The sequence below is a fragment of the Danio rerio genome, chromosome 9 (assembly GCF_052040795.2).
Source record: "Danio rerio strain M-AB ecotype USA chromosome 9, GRCz13ab, whole genome shotgun sequence".
NCBI classification, from domain to species: Eukaryota; Metazoa; Chordata; class Actinopteri; order Cypriniformes; family Danionidae; genus Danio; species Danio rerio.
Window position 1 is genome coordinate 13786915 of NC_141029.1, and position 21214 is coordinate 13808128.

Sequence of the window (21214 nt, forward strand, 5' to 3'; positions counted from 1 at the left end):
ACGATATTCAATTATTTAGTGATAAAATTTATCCAGGAGGTTGTTATCGCAGAATAAAGCCCAACAGACTTATCCGATGTAAAGCGGAGAGCTGTTGTATAAGTCTGAAGGGCTTTATTCTGCAAAAACAACCATCATGGATGTACTTTATCCTGCTTATTACACAGCTAATTTCAGCTACACAGCTTTTGTTCCTTCTCAGCTGTAACTTAGATCATTTCTATTTGCAATCATTGCTGTGGCACCTCTTGCGTAAAGTGTTATGTATGTTCCCAGGGCTTACCTGTACTCTGCTTTGCCCAACAATCACATCCCCAGCCAGGGGGTTGTAGCGCACCAGTGCTCCTCCTCAGCTGCAACAGGCTGCCTTTGTGCCTAATAAACTGGCCTTATTTTGCACGCACCCCTGGTCCATTTTTTTCCTGGTCTGTCCATTTTTCTCACAAGTCTCATACATCAGTAGTCTTTTCTAAACCTTTCTTTAACAAACGAATTAATCGCCTATTTCCCTCACACTTCCAATAATATCCAGGTAAGCATATCGTCTTTGTGACTCATAATGACTTCAGGATCTGTTTGTCTTTGCTGCTGTGTTAGTGGGCGGGGCCACAGGTTTAAATTTTCCGGGGTTTGTGCGCGCAACAATTGAGCAGGGCTTATGTTTCGTAGCCACATCATGCTGAAATGGCTAAAGACTCGTTATGAAAACGATTCATTCTAACCACTGAGTCGACTCTTTTTTAGATGAATCAATAATTTTAAAAACTGTCCACTTTCAGATTTAAGCCTTAGCTGGATATTTCACTATTTAGAGTTCTGTTACACAATACCTGGAAGGTAATTTTCAAAAACCCACAAAAACATATACTGAATAGTTGGCGGGTTCATTTCGCTGGTGACGCATGATTAATCAGGGACTAAACCAAAGGAAAATGAATGAATGTATGAATGAATATGAGCTAAAGTACGGCCGTGAATTAAAAACCCATAGTTACAGTCCTTCACTGAAATTACCATTATGGGCTCGAAATGGAACTTTTCGCTTGGTAGCACCGGTGCTCCTAACTATAAAAATTTAGGCGCATCAGCCAAAATTTAGTCGCACCCACCAATTGTAAGCACCGTTACTACAAGTGTTATACAAACATATTTATAGTATTTGAAATCAACACTAATCAAACTAACAAGCAAAAAAAAAAAAAAAAAAAAAAAATATATATATATATATATATATATATATATATATATATATATATGCAAGCGTAAGGAAAATATGTCTCAAAGAAATCCCGTCATCCCAAGAAAATACATTTTATAACACAACTGAGTGAGCAAAAGATACACGGACCGCTCACCGGCCCTGCACACACTGCTTAACATAAATCTGTTAACGATATAACTCTGCTGTTCTCATGGGTGGTGTCTGATATTGTACTGATGCTTTTGACATATACTGTACCTTATTATATACATACGTCATGTTAATAGCAATACCGGTCTTTTTATGAGTAGCGTTATTAGTTTATTCAGTGTAAGCTCGTTTGCGATGGTGTATGTGGTGTTAAATTTTATATATAGCTGCCCCTTGCACGGCGGACAGCATCTGGCGATTACATGAAGGATTAAACTGAAGGTCTCGTGCTAGATCTGGCAAACAGTTACCTGAAAATTTTATCCCACTGACTTTTCATAGCAGACTTGAAGCCAATGGAAGTCTTTTATCCACTCTTGGAAAAGTGTAGATGGTGGATTAACATTCAGCACATGATCACTACTAAGATGTGTCATTATTTATAACTTTAGATGCCATGTTTTTAAAAAAAAAATCAGTCAGTGTTATCTTCATTCTCATCTTCAGCGCTTAGTAGTACAATTTTTCGCAGTAGTAGCCCTCTTTCATCCCAAGCCAGAAGGCATTGACTGAGTGCTTGACAGCTGATATTAACCAATCATTCGTGTTCAGTGCTAGAGGAGTGGTGAGCCAATAAGAAGAACGCGAAGGCGGGGCAAGCATTACGGACTTGGCTTTGTTTACTGCAGCAAGTGGACATGACAACTGTTTTAAACCATTCCTTAGCACTGCTACTACAGCTTAGAGATGCATTCTGCTTGAATGTCTCCCGAGTCCGTGCATGTGGTGAACATTTTACAGTAAAAACTGGTTGCACACAACAATTTTAAGCACTCGCAGAAATGCTCCCAAATATATTTTGAGGTCGCATAGATAAAATTTCGGGCACATATGGGACCAAAATGGTCGCAATTTCAAGCCCTGTTATAGGTTTTACATCAAGATGCCAGTAGGTGGCGAATGATGCAAATTGAATTCAAGATTAAATCATAAACTTGGTTTTAGCAAGTTTTTATGTAACTTCTAATTACATTTTGGTCAATTATTGCAGCAGTACAATCACCTTGTTTGTAGACGCTGTCTTGATTTTTATCAGAAAACAAATAACAATTTGATTTTTTTCTTGCGGCCATGATGTTCAATGCTCATTAGCATTTGTATTTGTACTCATACTGTCTGTGATTATGCACCAGTAGATGATTGGAGTGCATGATAAGTAAGGCCATGTGTACATTCTCACAGCTGAATAATTCCCATAACACTAGGCTGACGTGGACTACTGATTAATGCGACTGAAGTGTTTTCTGCTTGTGTGTTAGTCACTACAAAGTACTTTCTTTGACAGAATGAAAACAGTTGGTGAGGTTTGACACACACATTTAAGGAATGTTCATGTTTTCTATTATCAGGCTTATTAGGGTGTCTAAAACAGGTTCCCTGTGACTTTCTAAGAACTGATTATTTTTAGTTTTACAGCTCATTTGGATAAGATTGACCTTTAAACCCATACTGCATCTACTTATTTGATTAGTATGTATGTTTATTGTAAACAGAACACATTTTCTGTACAGTTTGAATACAAATGATATACTACAGTTGCCAGTATGAAAATAATATTACAAGGCACAGAATATGGTATGCAAATAATAAGAGTATAGCATGGTGCTATGTGAATGATGATGAATTACCACAAGTGAATACAGTTTAGTGAATGAACGCAGACTGCAGAGTTATCATTCCATTTGATAAATTACCATAAGCCAATGTAGAGGCTGGTGAATTATAAAAGTGAATCCTGATTATTGAATTACTCAAAGTGGTTACGTTTTGCTGAATTAATATAGAAGATAGTGTAGCACAAAGTTTTGTGCAAAATTTACTGCATAATGTGTCCAGTTTACCATAGGATATTTTTGTTGCATATGGATATAGTTCCTATTAGAGATCTAAGATGCATCTTCAATGACCACATCAGCAATGGTATCTTTTTTCGTCTTCAGCCGTGGTTTGATTCGCTACAAAACATATCAGAAAATCTAATGTCACAATATTTTTTCCCCTAAATTGGGATGCTTGAAAATATAGGCAAAATGGATTATTTATATCGTCTTTGACATCTCTGGCTCTATTTTGATGGTCCAGGGCATTTAACATTCAAACATTCATAAGGGTTTCAGGGCATGTCAGAATCCACATTTGCTAATTTAAGGACGGGAAAATCCGCTTTGCGCCGTGGCGCATGGTCTAAAAGGGTTGAGTTAATTTTCCTAATGAGTTATAGGTGAGTTTTGAGAATAAACCAATCAGAGTCTCATCTCCCATTCCCTTTAAGAGCCAGTTGCATCGCCATAAGCGCATTTGATATTTACAGGACGTAAAGTAAGTGGAAGTGGAAAAACTGAGCATTTCACAAGCAAACAGTTAACAGTTTTTTTTTTAACAGAAAACTGTTAAACAGAGCATCTACTGCGCAAGAATGAGAGATAATCGATCTACTTTCACTTTCGCTCTTGGATAGGGAAACCTTTACACACAGACATTAATTAGCCTATAAATAATTAATTTAGTTTGTTAAGAGCAAAGATTTGTTTTAAAACTATTTCTAAATTCAGTTCTAATCTCCAGCAAACTAATCAATGAATAATAATAACAAAATGTGCTCAAAAAGCAGTGGTTTTTCAGATTTATGTAGGCTAGAAAATAATATGTTTTGTAATATTTTAATCCTTTATATTTATATATATATATATATATATATATATATATATATATATATATATTGTTATTACATCCTAAATATAGGCCTATCATTAATATTAAAAATTTTTCATAAGTAAAGATATTTGCGTATTGCTCTACATCTTGTGTATAGGCTATTAAGCAGTGTGTAAGCGAGGCGCAACTCTGCGCTGGAGTTTAGACCGGGTTTGTTTTGGTCTAATGAAAAATCTATTATAGTTTCTCAAAATAGCAACACACCAGCAGTGCGCATCAGAACGCCTTCCTTTTTAGACCAGAACGCCTATGGGCGCACATATGAGCGCAAATGCATTTGCATTTGCATAGCATTTGCTATTTAAAGAGCGTAGCGCAACGCCTCAAAACGAGTCTTGCGCTAAGCTAAAACTAGCAAACACGTATTGCACCGCGCCTTGCGCCACATTGCGCAGGGTGTTGGATAGGGCCCATCATCTTTGACCTACACTGTAAAAACTATTGGTAAATTAGCAGTTTTTAGCATTTTTGGGATTCATATTTTTATTTTCTACCATTTATTTATGCTTTTGAATTGCAATATTGGAAGCTTGATCTTCCATCCCACAACTTTTAACTTTGAAAATTAAAAAAAAGGGACTTTTATTAACATTTTTATTAGTTTAATGTGATATATTGTGTGGGTTGGTGTTGTATACACTTTCAGAAATAAAGGAACGCGAGGTGTCACTGGGGTGGTACCTTTTCAAAAGGTACAAATATGTACCTAAAAAGTCCATAATAATACCTCAAGAGTACGTATTAGTACCTAAAAAGTACAATAGTGTTCCTCTTAAAATTTTGGTACTATAAACTTTTGAGGTACCGATATAGACCATTTAAGTACAAAAGTGTACCTTTTAAAAAGGTACCACCCCAGTGACAGCTTGCATACCTTTATTTCTGAGAGTGTATTAAGATTTAAAAACCTTGTAATAAACTGCCAGTCCATTTTCTGTTATTTTACAGACCTATTTCTCTCTAGATATTATTTTGTATACATTGTAGGGTTTCAAACGACTAAAATGTCAATAAACGTCACTTTATTAAACTGTAGAGTTGACATTAGACATTAAACATTAACATTAAAACAATATTAAAAGTCGACAGAGCAGAGATCAAGCTCCCATGATGCAAATTACAACCGTAAATAAACGGAAAACACAAAATACAGAAACTGTAAATTAACAGATATTTCTTACAGTGCATGTGCATTCTGAGTTCAGTCAAAATACTGTAAGTGTGTGTGTGTGTGTACAGTCTCTTTTCTCAGGCTGGAGTGTTTTTGGTTATCATACTGTTGTGTTGAGCAAAAGACACTCGACTCTACGCCCTGCACGCTTCTCCTTGCTTGTCTTTGGCAACAGCAGCTGTATTTTTGCATTTAGGAAGGAAGTTCACAAAGTACAGCAAGAACTAAGTTCAAATAAAGATGAGCATTAAGCGGTTTGTTTGCTGGATGAAATCCTAATTTAGATTCACCCACCTCCCACTTTTTTCTTATGTGTGTGTCTGTGTGTGTTTGTATGTATGTGCGTGTATGGGGTGATCTCTCCTGTCAGGGGTCTTTTAGTGACTGTGTGCATGAATGAATTTAAAGGGCAGGCTAAACAGCCCATTGATATGGTCATAAAACATGAGGGGCATTGTGATCTTTTTTTCTAGTCTTCTAACAGCATAAAATTGCACATTTACAGAAGACACCAACTAAAATGTAAGTCTGTGCAACAATCAGTCAAACTAGAACCTTTAGATGACAATTTAAGGATCACAGAATAAACAAAATTTATTAGTTGAATAGATTAAACTAAAAAAGTGATAGATTAGTTGACTTAAAAAGTGAGTAAACCCCTTGCTTTAAAATCGTCAAGTATATGAACTGTGTACAAATTACTCCAAGTTACAGTGGGGTTAAAGTAAAGTAACCTACCTATAGCTTTTTAGTGTTTTAATTCATTTTCATTTAAATTGTTATATTTCAAATCACTCAGGTTTTTTCCATTAGTTCACAAATGTTTTTAGTTTATTAACATTTTCAAGCATTTTATTATTATTTATTATTTATTATTTGATGATTTATTCTTTTGCCTATACTGTATTTGAAAAAGTACAGACCAGAATATTTATTCCCCTATCATATTTTAAACATTTAACTTTTCCAAAAGTTATTAGTAGACACTTCACTTACTGTATATTTAATATTCTTCATTTTGTATATGTTTATCATAATTTCTTTACAGTTAATGCAAACAACAAAGCGGGTATTGTCTTTAACCTTAATATTTGTGTATTTGGGTATCTATTCACATTTCTATGTATATGTCCCTGTTTTAGTGACTTCATTTTCATATCATATGCATGATAGTATGCAAACTTGCTTATGAAACATTATTGGATCCTGTTTATTTTTATTTATTTATTTTTTTTAGATCCTGCTTTTTTGTTTATTTGTGGGCTAAATTAAACCAAAAATAAATACACTAACTTACAAAAGTTTTGTCATCAATCCCAGTTGTAAGAGCAACAAATAATAACTTCACTTCAACTGTATCCCAATCATCACAAATACTGTGACCTACTGGATATCACATGGACCCAAGATTCTCAGAGAAATCAGTCAAGTTTGGTGAAGAAAAAATCATGGTTTGGGTTTACATTTAGTATGGAGGTATGTGAGAGATCGATGGTAATATCGACAGCCTGAGGTATCAAGACATTTGTGCTGCCCATAACATTACAAACCACAGGAGAGGGCAAATTCTTCCGCAGGATAGCGCTCCATTTCATACTTCAGCCTCTACATCAAAGTTCCTGAAAGCGAAGAAGGAAAAAGAAGGTGGGTGCTCCAGGATTGGCTAGCACAGTCACCAGACATGAACATTATTGAGCATATTTGGGGTAAGATGAAGGAGGATGCATTGAAGATGAATCCAAAGAATCGTGATGAACTCTGGGAGTCCTGCAAGAACGCTTTCTTTGCCATTCCAAATGACTTTATTAATAAATTATTTGAGTCACTGCAGAGATGTACGAATGCAGCCGTCCAAGCTCATGAGAGTCATACACAATATTAATTCTTTATCCACTGCATCATGACTTTATATTTTATACTGTACATTATTTCTTTTGTCTAAGCAATGTCAGACCTTACTGTCCTAATTAAATCATTAAAAATCAAGGCATGATCATATTTTATTTTAGTAAAATAGGTGTAATCTAGAGGCCTTTGTCTTTCATATAAACCACTTCTGATAAAAAATGATCTACTAGATGTCAAGTTATTATTTGTTGTTCTCAAAACTTGGATAGGCGACAAGACTTTTGGAATGTATACCTAGAATGTATCCAGAAAACACAAAACATCCTGAAAGTGAAAGTTCGCTCAGAAATTAAAACGATCTCCTTATTTACTCTCCCTCGTGTGGTTTTAAGCCTTTATGAGCTTCTTTCTTCTGTTGAACAGAAAAGACGGTATTTTGAATAATGCTGGTTTCTGGGACCTATAAACTTCCACAGAAGGAAAAGATACGGATGTCCCATCATCCAGCCCTTTTTAAAATTAATTTGTTTTCAACAGAAGAAACTGGAATATGTTTTAAACAAGTGAAGATTCTGTAATGAGAGATAACAGAATTTAATTTTTTTTACTGCCTCTTTAATAAACATCTGATGATTTGAATCACTTCTGTTCGGTTTACACCAGCAATTGTTGCAGTTTCCAGTAAAGTTACCATCCTGCTAAACGGCAAGTTAACCCCTAATTTGGTTCTTGCCGAGTGTTTATTTTGGCAGAGGGCCGAAAGACCCCCATCAGTCGTGATGATCAAACTGCATTGTTGTTGTTGTCTCATGTCTGACGGTCTCATGTGTGTGTGTCTCCCACAGACCCCCAGCGCCTGGGCTGATGAATGCGGAGAGAAGAAGAGAGGCTGTCACAAGCGCTCAGCCTCCTGCGGCAGCACTGACCAGCTAAAAGAGGTCAGGACGCGTTTAGGGCCTGATCTCCTCTCCTCCCCCGGGCTTTGTTCCATTCAGCGTGGAGCAGGGCCGGGGCTGGACCCCCTCGTTGTCTTTCTTTCCCCCTCGTGTGAGATTGTGGACGAGGAGACGGGGCAGCAACAGGCTGTTGTGGGTGATGGGGAAGGGAAGATTGAGGCTGTGTCATTATCATATTATTGGCAGGCTCTAGCAAAGCAGTGTCACCTCGCATTACACCCTCCCTTCCTCCTGTTTGTGTGAGCAACCTTTCCTTCCTTCCCTTTGTGTGTCTCCGCTGTGCCCCTTGAGCGTCAGGCTCTCGCAGGTATCAGGGCATGCTTTATCTTCCTGCCACCTGTTATCTCAACTGCCATCGCTCAACACTCGGTCGACTCTAAACTCTAATGTGTGTTCTGGTGCTCCGCTTCACAGTTAATCATTTTCTATACAGTCACCAAGTCGCATGTGGACTTGCACATGCTGTGGGCAAATCTGAGTGTGCTGCTTACCCAGAGCAGGTTTATGGAGAGCAGGGTTCCCACGGGTCATAGAATTTCTGCGATATTATCTTACCTTCAGCATATGTTTTATGCAGCAGATGCCCTTCCAGTCGCAACCCAGCACTGGGAAACTCACATCCACACTCATTCATACACTAAAGGCCAATTCAGTTTAGTCAATTCACCTATAACGCATGTCTTTATGACCCAGAGGAAACCCACACCAACAGGGGCAGAACATGCAAACTTTACATAGAAATGCCAACTGACCCAGCCGGGACTTGAACCATCGACCTTCTTATTTTGAGGCGACAGTGCTATCCACTGAACAACTGAACTGGCAGTCATTAAAGTTAAATGCAGTCACTAGACTTTACCTGTTAATTAAGGAACAATTTTTTTAGGGTAACTCAACAATTTTTTCAGTCAAAAACTTTTTAATGCATTTTACCCGTCCATTTAAATGATAATAGCATTTTTAAAATTATTTTTTATTGAACATTTTAAATTATAAACTAATAAAACCGTAATACTGCAAGAATAGGTACAAAATCAGGATTAAACATGTCAGATAAAGATTTATACTTCTGCATCAAGTAATCGGTGTGACCCACAGTGCTTGCCATAGCCGTGCATTTATACTTTTGCTTCCGTTTGTGTTGCTCTGCAATAACACTTCCAAAACGCTAGCTGGCAGTAGGTGTTTATGTTTCTCTGTGTTAGGTTTCTTCGCAGTTATTGTGTTTTTTCTGAATGCTACAAGTAGCTAAAACTTGCTCATTCAGAGGCAGGAACCAGCGGACGTATAACAATTTTAATCATAAAGATAAACACGTAACTAATGTATTCATCTAGAGCTCCTTCACGGTGCTCAACACTTGTAAACACTCGCTCCTTCTGGCCAGCACCTCTTAGCACCGCCCACAGCTACCAAGCCAACCAATCACAGCTTGCGCTACACGTTGTTGCGACGTGTGGTTTCATTTTTTGCGAGGTGCGCATCAACGTCGGCATCAGCCTTGGCGAGGGCTTTGCGACCGTGCGCAGGCTGCGCCAGAGCATACATGTGCGCTTGACGCAGAAGTATAAATCAGCCTTCACTGGCTTCATTATTTTGGCTGTGGTATATTCCAAATTAATCATGTGCTGTAGGTAGAGTTTTCAATAGAAATCAACAGAAGTAGATGAATCCAGCCATATTATTAAGATAGTTTTTTTTTTTACCGCAATCAAAACAATGGACTGAATCCTTTTCAATGGTGCTTTTTTTTCTTTGAAAATGCATAAATATGAAAACAGGACACAAAGGGAAACATTTTTAAAATGCTGTTTTGATGTTTCCATGTTTAGGGAAATGTAGATTAAAGGCAAGTGCGAACAAACCCACAACAATTGTGGAGTATGTGGTAGTGCTGTTGCTCAAGTGTGGGTTTACTTCACATTTCAACCAACAGCGGAGACGCTTCTTACTAACAGCAGATTCTACAGCGCCAAGCTTTCAACAGCACATCATCACATCCCTTACACAGATATTGTTTACTTAAAGGTGACAGCGTCAAAAACTGACCTGCCATACCTCATTCAGCATATTTAGTCATTTTCTCAGAGGTGTAAAAACGGATTCTTTTAAAGTGTGTGACGTGAAGTATTTTTTAAACCCAAGAGAAAAACCTTTAAGTTTTTCGCCTACGTCGTTGCCTTGTAAGTGAAACTTAAGGCTAACATGTCGGAATGATATCAATTTTAGGAGCTTTGGCTTCAACCTGATGTAAGGCTTGTAAAACTACTATTGAGCTGTATCCGAGTCACGCAAACAGTGAGTAAAATACAGTATCCATAGTCGTTCTTGTATTGCTTTTAATGTCCTGAAAAATGATATTCAGGCAACAACCAATGTCAATGTCAAATTTATTTATATAGCACTATTGAACACAACCAAAGGTTGACCAATGTGCTGAACAATACAAATCACAAAGAAAAAGCTATACAATTATAGCTAAAACAAACAATTCTCACTGATAGTTATTATAGCTCAAAACAAACAAATCTCACTGATAAAATGCCAAATCAAAAAGGTAAGCTTTCAACCTACATTTAAAAACAGACAGAGATGATATAGGCCTAATACAGAGGGGCAGAGCATTCCACAAGGTAGGACCAGCTATTGCGAAAGCCCGGCCACCTCTGCATTTCAGCCTCAACTTTGGGATGTATAACAGTCACTGGTTAGATGACCGAAGAGACCGACTAGGCTGATGTTCAGTCAACAGGTCTGACAGGTTGGAAGGAGTCAGGCCATTTAGTGATTTAAACATCAGGAGAGGAATTTTAAAAGTGTTAGTGCACAGGCAACCAGTGCAAAGAGCGTAAGACTGGTGTGATGTGGTCATATTTTTTGATATACACTTTATTATTATACAAAGCACAGCAGCTACCAGTTTTTTCCGTTTATTACAGGTCATGGAAATGCAACATTTTAGTCAGTGAAAGTCAGGAAATGTGATATTTAGCTGAGAGTGAGAAGACTTAGAGTTGAGGACAAAAAAAGACTAAAGGATTTCATCCACTGTAGCTGTGGTTAATAAAGATTACATAGTTATGTAACATTTCATTGGTAATAGCCTATTTCTAAAGCACAAGTGACTGCCTCGAGTGTAACTGAGACTTTAATTTGAACAACTTGTTCAAAAACACAGATTTGTTCAGTTAAGAAATATTGCTTCATTGCTCTGAGGTTTTCCTGTTGATTTGCTCATGTTTGGCTATTCAAGTTGGTGGTAACTTTTGTGTTTTTTCCAGTTGAACATTAAATAATATTGTAAGCTGAAACCACTTTGATGATTCATAAGATGCAAATCAACTACAAGCACTTTAAGACAAATGGAAAACAAAATGAACATTCACGGATTTTGATGATGCATGGAGGTGTAATGGATCAAAACAGTTGATCTGTGAAGAATCTGATTATTTACAACATTTTTGTGTTTATTTCACACCCAAGGCAATCAGATCTGAGTCAATTCACAACAATCTTTACCTGCAAGATTCTTTTCACATAATGACGCTCTTTAATTTAAAAATCTTTCATAAGCCAATATTTTTGATTATGATCCTACCAAAATGGCGACACGGTGGCTTAGTGAGTAGTGCGATCGCATCACAACAAGAAGGTTGCTAATTTGGGCTAGTCATGGGCCGGTATAAGATTCTGACGGTATGATTACTTTGGATAAAAATACCACGGTTTCACTGTATCATGGTATTATGATTGCTGCTCTATAATATATTCTTTTTAAATCTGTGGGTAAAAACAGGGCTTCTGCAGGTTTCATCACATCATATCAAAGACCTTTTAAGACCTTTATGAATGAAATTTGAGACTTTCACTTGGCAAAACACTAATAATTTTTTTTTTTTATTTGCCCGATTAAAATTAAAAGTTGGTTTTACAGATTGGCCATAGCTTTACATGGACAATTAGTGAAAGACCTATTTAAAAGTATTTAAGACCCACAACAGCATATTTCAGTAAATTTAATACCTTTTAAGGGTTTAAATTTAGTTTTTGAAATTGAGACATTAAGATTTTTTAAAACACTGTGGACACACTGAAAAAACTAAAACTTTTTTCCCCTTTGAACACAATATATTTTATTTTGAGAAACATTTATAATATTCTGGAACAGTAAACATGTCGGGCTAAATAATTAACATAAATCACTGACTTCTGCTATCGTCTGTAGTTTTAAAAATTCAGATTTCTTTACAATTTAAAATGGCATCTTTGTAAATTTTTTCTACTAAAGATACTTTTGCCCTCAAAAACACAAATAAAAAAAATCTTACACATACCTTAGGAACGGTATTACAGAACATTTTGTCAGTTTTAAAACCTTGACTTTTTCAAACCACAGTATAAATTAAAAACGGTTATTGTCCCATGCCTAGTTTGAGCCTGGTTTCGTCAGGGTGCTCCGGTTTCCCCCACAGTCCACCACAGTGGGGTATAGGTGAATTGAATAAACTTAATTGGCCGTAATGTGTGTAAATGTGAGAGCGTATGGGAGTTTTCTAGAACTAGGTTGCAGCTGGAAGGGTATCCTCTGTGTAAAACATGGATAAGTTGGCGGTTCATTCCGCTGTGGTGACCCCTGATTAATAAAGCGACTAACCTGAAAAGAAAATGAATGAATGAATCTTACACACAAATGTAATCCTACTTATTTATACTCCATAATTCAATTATAGAGAATTAAGCTCCCTCTTGGTGAGTTTGCACCCACAATACACATCAGGAAACTCATGCGTTCAAACTCAAAGTTCAGGACCATTTGCCATGGCTGTGTCCAATCGGAGGCCCCTCGTGTTATGAGATCTATTTCAAGTGAAACAAAGCAAAGGCTTCTATTGTTTATTATAGGTGAACTGCCTATTCCAGCATAGACAAGATGGTAACCCAGAATGCACTGAAACATGCCCATTAAGAGTAAAAACCATGTAAAACCCTTAACCACATAAAGAAAAATATAGATTTTGTTATTTTAATTACTGGAAAAATTTAATTGTACAATTAAATTGCTCTATATTAATCAACTTCTACTTTAGCATAGCTTAGCATAAATCATTGAATCTGATTAGACCATTAGCACTTTTTTGTCATACCATGGCTGCAGCAGGTACAGATACGCAGCACTGTTGCGTATTATCTGCTCCCGCCATGGTACAGCAGCAGAAGTTCATTGATTTTTACGCTGGAATGAGAGGAAAGTTCATATCCATATCGCCAAGAAAATTGATCAAATATTTTTATTTTATTTTCTGTCTGCACTATATACAGAAGAGTCAAGCTTGTAAGGGACAATTGACTCTAAACTAAACGTTCTGTCATCATTTACTGGCCCTCCAGTGATTTTAAACCTTTATGAGTGTCTTACTTCTGTTGAACACAAAAGATGATATTCTAAACAAAGCTGAAAACCTGTAACCATTGACATCCATAGTAGGAAAAACAGATACTATGGAAGTCAATGGTTACAGGTTTTCAGCTTTCTTTAGACTATCTTCCTTTGTGTAATAGAAAAACACAGAAATGTTTGTAACAAGTGAAGAGTAAAATGATAGCAGTCTTTTTTGTTTAGGGTGTACAATCCATTCATATTTGAGATTTATCTAAATGATTTTTTAGCGAGATGCTAATGGTCTAATCTAATTCAATCAAGAGAAGGTTGGGGTGGTTATTTATGTGTGTGAAGAATGTAATGCCGAAAAGACAATCAACAATTCCATCTGACCCTGGACTCTGACTCATCCTCTGCTAGCATTCAATAAGACGTAATGTACAGTAATTATCATACTATAATCTCATTGTTATCACTACAAAGAGGTTTATTGTGAAATAATGACCATCTGAATGTACATTTTTAAAATCTTGTGCTGTTTTTATCTTTAGTGAGGAATATTGTGTGTCCTGACAGTCTTTCTCTGCATGTTTTAGATTGTGAAGCTGAGGCAGCAGCTCCAGCGCAGTAAACACAGCAGTCGTCACCATCGCGACAAGGAACGCAAATCTCCCTTCAATGGCAACCATGCTGCTTTCAGCCAATCACAGGTGAGCTCTTTATCACCTGCTCTCAGCTCAGCACAGGAACACTCACCACTGTTATTTGTCTTCTACTTTTTTCTTTCGTGGATTCAATTATTACATCTATAGCAGAGCCATTTCTCCAGCACCCATTAGCTTGGGTCTATTTGTATTTTATTATTCAAAAGTTGTGGGTTTAGTTAGATTGTGGCTGCTATTTCTTAATCAAAAATTAAGAGTAAAAACTTTCAACACAGGCTCATTCTGAAACGTAGCCCTATATAAATTTGTGGAGATTGCAAATTATGTAGCCAAAAGTGCGTATGGCTGCATTTCATTTTTAGAGTGAGCACAATGGGGCAGTATGACATCGTTCCTTTTTGCGCTTACCAGCTGACCTCTTACCTTCATGTGGACGGCTGTCGCGCTGTTACTAATTTGTCCAGTTAGCTCGCAATGTATGTCGGCGGTGCTGAGAGAAATTGACCACAATGACGGGGTTCAAGTCTGGTGAGGAACGGTTCCAGAAAGCAGGAAGGACAAAAACAGACACAAAAAATGTAAATAAACAAGTAAATAACAGGGTGAAAATGTGGTAAAAATCAAGCGAGGGATTTTCTTTTTCTGGATTGCTTTTTAAAACTGTCGGTTGGGTTCAGGTAAGGAGGAGTCAGTCAGTCGACAAAGGCCTCTGGTGGATTTACACGTGAACAGCAGTACACAGCGGGCTCTGATGGATTTACATGAAAATGCCAGTACACAGCAGCCTCTGGTGGATTCGTGAAAACAAAAACTGCATCAAAAACGTAGCTCCTGGGACATATTTGCCGCGCCTCACAAATGTATATAGGGGTACGTTTTCAGAATGAGCTTGGGTTAAAAACTTTTCTGTGTACTATTGTCCTTCAGAAAGCATTCTGTTATGTTTATTTGAGCCTCAAGTAATTATTATTATTATATTATTATTGTTATTATTATTATTATTATTATTATTGTTGTATTCTAGTAATTTTAGTGCTAATAAATGCTTTTAAAAGCATTGTTCCCTCATGTTTTTGTGGACATTTTATAGGGATTTTATTATAGGTAGGCATAGATTAATTTTTTTACTCTAGATTAAAATGGCTTATTTGAATTCTGCCGTAGTCATTCAGAATATGTGTGCTACCCAAATAATTGGTATTTGAGAACGGGGTTCTCAAGCTAGATGGTGCATTTGACCAGGGACTCATCTTCTATGTCCAAAATGCATCACAAACTGCTTGAGAAACTGTTCTACTATAATAATTAATGATGAAAATAAATGATGTTCAATAAGATGTACTTGTGTTTACTAACTCTTTATTCAATTTAACATGAATTTTGAACTTTAGGCCTACATAAGCTCCACACAGCGATTTCATACTTGCTTTTGATGTACGTACATACAGAAAATGCTGCTTCGCAAAGGCAAGTTCACAGAGCCCTGACGGTATATCAAACACTGAGTATGGCTGAATATGCTTGAATATGATTAAAACAATACACAGATTAAGAGTTTACCATGTAAACATGTAAACTAAACAGAAATGGAATTAGGACATGTGGAGTATGCAGATATTAGTGGCTTTATTGAAGTAAACACCACGAACAAATGATTACCGTCATGTAGGACTTTTAGCTATATTATCCGACAAGATTCAAATAGGCGGATGTCAGTAAAGGACCACACAAACACACACAGAGATACACAGGCGCACACACACACACACACACACACACACACATCGCGAAATGCAAAAGTTTTTTTCTTTCCATTTGGCGTGTGTTATTAAATGCCATAACACTCTCACCAGTCCTTACTCCTTATTTGCGTCTAATACCCCAGTTTGTCACGGGGGTATGAATGAAATGTCAGGAATCTTGCTAATTTGATTCAGAATGGCACTTTTTTGTTAGACAGCTCACCGGTCAGGTATACATACCGCTTTAAAATATCAAGGTGAAAGTCATCATAACTTGCATAGAATAGACCCAGCTCCCAACCCCACTTTGAGAATAGATTAACGGCGATATTTTTTTTATTGCGCAATAAAAGTCTCGCGTTAATGCAGCATGTTAACACCGATAACAGCCCACCACTAGATTTTATATTTTATTATAATAGTTCAATCTATTATTTAAAAAAACATATTTTTTTAGAGATTATTTGATTACTAGAACATTTAAAGAAAAATAAACTTTTGATCACTTTTTTGATTATTTAATATTCACCTTTGAGCATAGCTTCAGATCTCATACTTTTGAACACTGTTATTTAATATATTAGGGATTTTTTTTTCTCTAGATTGGGGAAAATGGTTCCAGTAGGCCTACATTTTTTAATAAAAAGTAAATACATTTATATAATATGCTAATATCACTAAGAACCAATGAAATCCATTTTATTTTCCCAAATTATTATTATTTTGGTTTGAATTTCTCCTTTTAATATTTAAAATTTAATTTAAATCATCAAAAAGTATTTTTTTTTCTAATTAATTGAAGATATTAAAATGAAATCATTTAAGATTTGTATATTTGCAACATTTTACAGTGGCTTTTTATTTTTCTAAATTCCTTCTTATCCCTGCAAAAGTTTAAAAACAGAGCAGGAACTGTGTAATTATTACTTTATTTTGTTATTGTTATTATATAAAGTGTATTAATACTTAATGTTTTAATATTTTAAAAGCAATATTACTAAGATCATGATTATTACTACTTTTAAGAAGCAACTTCTCCTGTACAATAGTAATGGGCCTATATTTCTGCCACATAATCTTCAAGCAAAACCATACTTTTACAAATGCGCCATGACATTCAGTTATACAGCTGATTCAATCTTAATGTCTCCATGCCACAATTCCACCCACATTTTCGGCATTGCAAAACCCAAAAAGCCTTCTGAAGTCAGACCACATGTCTGTACTGACTGAAAGTCCCCTTCAACTGATTCACAAGAGCGTCTGTTTGTTGACATAAGCATAACACAGTGCAGTGAGTGCAATTCATGCCATATAAGCAGAAATAGAATTACAAAACTTATGTATCGAAATCATTTTAGAAGCGCTCATCTCTTGGGTTTCCACACATTTTGAGCTTGTGGATTTCTCTGTCGCACTCGTTCTGAAAGCATGTGAGTGGCTAAGTGTGCATACCAGTGTGTGAAAGTGTGTGTGTGTGTGTGGGTCATAATTGGCAAGGCCAGGTGCAGGCTAGCAGGCTGTTTGAGAGTGAAAGAGCTCTCTTCACCAAGACAGAAACAGTGAATAAATTACTGCAGCCTCTCGCTTGGCCGTGTCTCCCTCCCTCCGTCTTTTTCTCGCTCTCTCATTGGGTTTTGTGTTTGTCCATGAATTAGTCCAGCATGTGGTGAATGTGCCGCACGCCTGATCTTCACTGTACTGTAGCTGCCAGCCAGTCAATTAAAGGCCACACTCTGTCCGGCCCGCTGGATGTGTGTTTTTTTGGGGCCCGTTGTGTGGCTGGGTCTTTTTTTTTTTTTAAAGTCCATGTGGCGGGCTCAAGCACCATCTGTCGTCTCACTGTATTCATCTTTTGTATTTAATCCTCTGAACTTTACTCAGACTAAGACTCAAACCTGCTGCTGCACAAAACACCAAACTATTCAAAGCTCCGTCTGATTTGGACCTGCATACAAATTTGGCCAGCACAGAAAGACACAGAAAAAAAAATCCCACTGAATATCTGTGTTTAGAATGGGGGACAGATGTACTATTGGAAATTCAATGTACAGTTGAAGGCAAAATGATTAGTCGCCCTGTGAAATTTTTATAATTTTTATCAGATATATCCCAAGTGGTGTTTAAGAGGGCAATGTAAATTTCCACAGTATTTTGAAAACAATTACTTTTAAGGTCAATGTTATTTGCCCCCTTAAATATGTTTGGCTACAGAACAAACCATTGTTGTCCGTTGACTTGCTTAGTTAACCTAATTAACCTAGTTAAGCCTTTATTTTGCAATTTACTGTAAGCTGAATACTACATCAAAAACTGCGCTTCACATTGTTTTGAGCTGAATCAAATGCACTTTTCTAGTCATTTCAACTTAAATCAGTCAAACTGACTTAAAATATTACGTTAAACTTTTTATAACTAAACAAAATTTACTTGAAACCTGATTAACTTATTCAATTACATCAAAGTAACGTAAAAGCATTTGTTGTCATGTTTTTATACAGTGTAGTATCTTGCAAAATAGCCATTAAAATATTATGCTCTGTTGTCATAGCAAAGACAAAATAAATTTGGTATTTGGAATTAGATATTAAACTAATATGTTTAAAAATGTGTTGAAAATCACACCAAAAATCTTCTTGCTGATGTAGCATTAGCAAACAGTCAAGCACTGGCACATGCGCCACCATTGTTGTGTGTTTGTTTGCGCTTGCACCCAAGTAGCAATGAAATTTGGCCCAGATTTGGCAAAAAGCTGACATAGCAGGTGTTCGTCCGGCACTGGAATACAGCAAGTGGGCCAAACATGACCTGGGTTTTGCAGAGGTGGTGCCATCTTTAAGGCTGCACAAAAGACTTTGGCGAGATATCAAAAGTAGTATTTGGCCCAGATGTAAAAAAAAAACTGATATGTGGGCCACGTAAGTTTGGTCACTCTTGACCCACATTTAAAATATATTTTACCCAAGTAGCAAAGAGCTCTGGCCCAGATTTGGCATAAAGCTGGCACAGCAGGCATTCTTCCGGTGCTGGCATACAGCCTGTGGGCCAAACATGGTCCGCGTTTCGCAGAGGTGGCACCGTTTTTATGGCTGCACACACCACTTGGGCCAGATATAAATGGTAGTATTTGGCCCAGATATTAAAAATGTATATGTGTGCCATGTAAGTTTGGCCTGTCTTGACCCACTTTTAAAATACAACTATATTATTTTATAAAGAAAAAAAAATCTACTGATCAGGTTGCTTTGAGAAAAAGCATAGGTTTATGGGTTTTCATGGGTTTATCAAATTCATTGCAGTTGTGACACACCAACATATCTTGCCCAGTTCAGGCCCAGTTATGGGTTATTAGCTTGGCTGAAACTAGGCCCAGATATGGTCCATTTTTGGCCCTTGTATGAAAGCCAGAACCACCAGTTATGCAGAACCACCAGTGCTGCATAACTGCCTAAAGTGGCCCACATTCACATGCTATCTGGGACTCTCGTTTTTGAGCGTTTACACAGACATGACAGTGGTGGCATTTTTAAAAAAACTCCCATTTGAAACCCACTGTAGGTTTTCAGTCATAAAAACTTTGTCGTTGTGTAAACAAGCAGCACAAATGCATTTGAAAAAATTGGGAAACTTATCAACCTTAACATCACACATTCCCCATAACCCTCAGCCTAATACATCCCGCAGACCTATTAAAGGTAGTAAGTAAATTTGCAGTTATGTGCAGCCATACTACCATCAACCTCAACCATTCAACTTATTGTTTTTCCAGAGAAGGAAAGAACTTCGGTTTGCTTGAGAAGAGACCAAACCTCCCTCGCTCCGCCTCATTTGCTTTCTTCAGTGAGAGATTCGCAGCATTGCCTTAGTGTGAGAAAACATATGGAGGTGCTAACCTGCTATTCCAGGAACCCAGGATACCATGTGATCATTTCACTGTATACAAACACACACTGTTCCCTTCAGTGGTCGTACATAGGGTTGATTTGAACACTATCGTATTCTTTCTGCACCCAGATTTCTGTAGCAGTCGAAGTAGAGCTGAATTTGTCTTTTGAACGTTTATTTATTCTGAAAGTTTCTCTGTTGTGTATTAGCCGTAATTTGAAGCAGCTGAGGTTGAGTTTGGAGCCGGAGTAATGCCCAGGCCTGGGTAATTATAACAAGCATGCATTTATTTGGATGTGAGGTGAGGGGGCAAGTTTCTACGCCTCAGGCTGAGTGGTCGTGATGTTTTTCGGCTGGGCTTTTGTCGGGGTCGATGCCGCCCAGTGGGTGATGTAGACTATAAACTCTCTCCCGTCAATCACATCGAACCGCCTGTATGTGTTCAGTGACCGTACGCACTTTAGTCTGACCAAGTTCAACCCCCAAATTTTATCGTAAACTTCAATTTCTCTCTGTCTTCTACATCCTTTTTTGTCTTGGCACTACAACGTAAAAGCACTTTCCTAAAGAACACACACAGCGTGACCTCTGTGTCGAGGGGGAGGTGTGTGTGTGTGTGTGTGTGTGTGTGTGTGTGTGTGTGTGTGTGTGTGTGTGTGTGTGTGTGTGTGTGTGTGTGTGTGTGTGTGTGTGTGTGTATGTGTGTGTTTGTGTGTGTGTGTGTGTGTGTGTGTGTGTCGTCTCAAGGGCTGAGTCGGGTATACGTGGGGGTGTTCTCCCCATTATGTGTGTGGAAAGCAGCTAAAGATGAAGTGGCAGTCATGAAAATGGCATTCTTTCCAGAAATAAAAGCCCTGAAGAGGGGGAATGAGAAAAGAGAAGGAATGAAAGTTGCATTTGAAGACCTTTATGAGAGGTCCGGCCATAAGGTCAGCAGCTCCGAGAGAAGAAAAGAAGAAGAACATCAGAGGACACACAGAAACAAGGGTGAACAGCCATGGAGATGCTAGGCGTCTTCTTTTCGAGCTTGGGGAGAATCAATGAACTTGATCATATGTCGTCAAAAAGAGTGGACACCATGCTTGAGAATGAGGTGCTAGTATGGTGCATTCAGCTCATACTAAATACTTAATTTGGGGTGGCACAGTGACTCAGTGGTTAGCACTGTCACCTGACAGCAAGAAGGTCACTGGTTCGAGTCCAGGCTAGGTCAGTTGGCATTTCTGTGTGGAGTTTGCATGTTCTCCCTGTGTTTGCGTGGATTTCCTCCGAGTGCTCTGGTTTCCCCCATAGTCCAAAGACATGCATTATAGGTGAATTGAATAGGCTAAACCAGCTGTAGTGTATGTGTGTAAATATAAGAGTATAGGGGTATTTCCCAGTGCCGGGTTGTGGCTGGAATGACATCCTCTGCGTAAAACATATGCTTGGGTAACATGGA

At 37.5% G+C, this 21214-nt stretch overlaps 2 protein-coding genes across 3 annotated transcripts in view; one reads left to right on the forward strand and one right to left on the reverse strand.

Moving 5' to 3' along the window:
• LOC141376079 (uncharacterized) overlaps positions 1 to 21214 on the reverse strand; it is a 996984-nt gene that overhangs the window by 858294 nt on the left and 117476 nt on the right. The window lies entirely within an intron of this gene.
• The window catches only part of fam117bb (family with sequence similarity 117 member Bb), a 91489-nt gene that overhangs the window by 48101 nt on the left and 22174 nt on the right, over positions 1 to 21214 (forward strand). For both annotated transcript variants that reach the window (XM_087265733.1, NM_001128362.1), the window contains 2 exon segments: positions 7991 to 8083; positions 14078 to 14191. In XM_087265733.1, coding sequence (XP_087121859.1) covers positions 7991 to 8083; positions 14078 to 14191 — 207 coding nt within the window.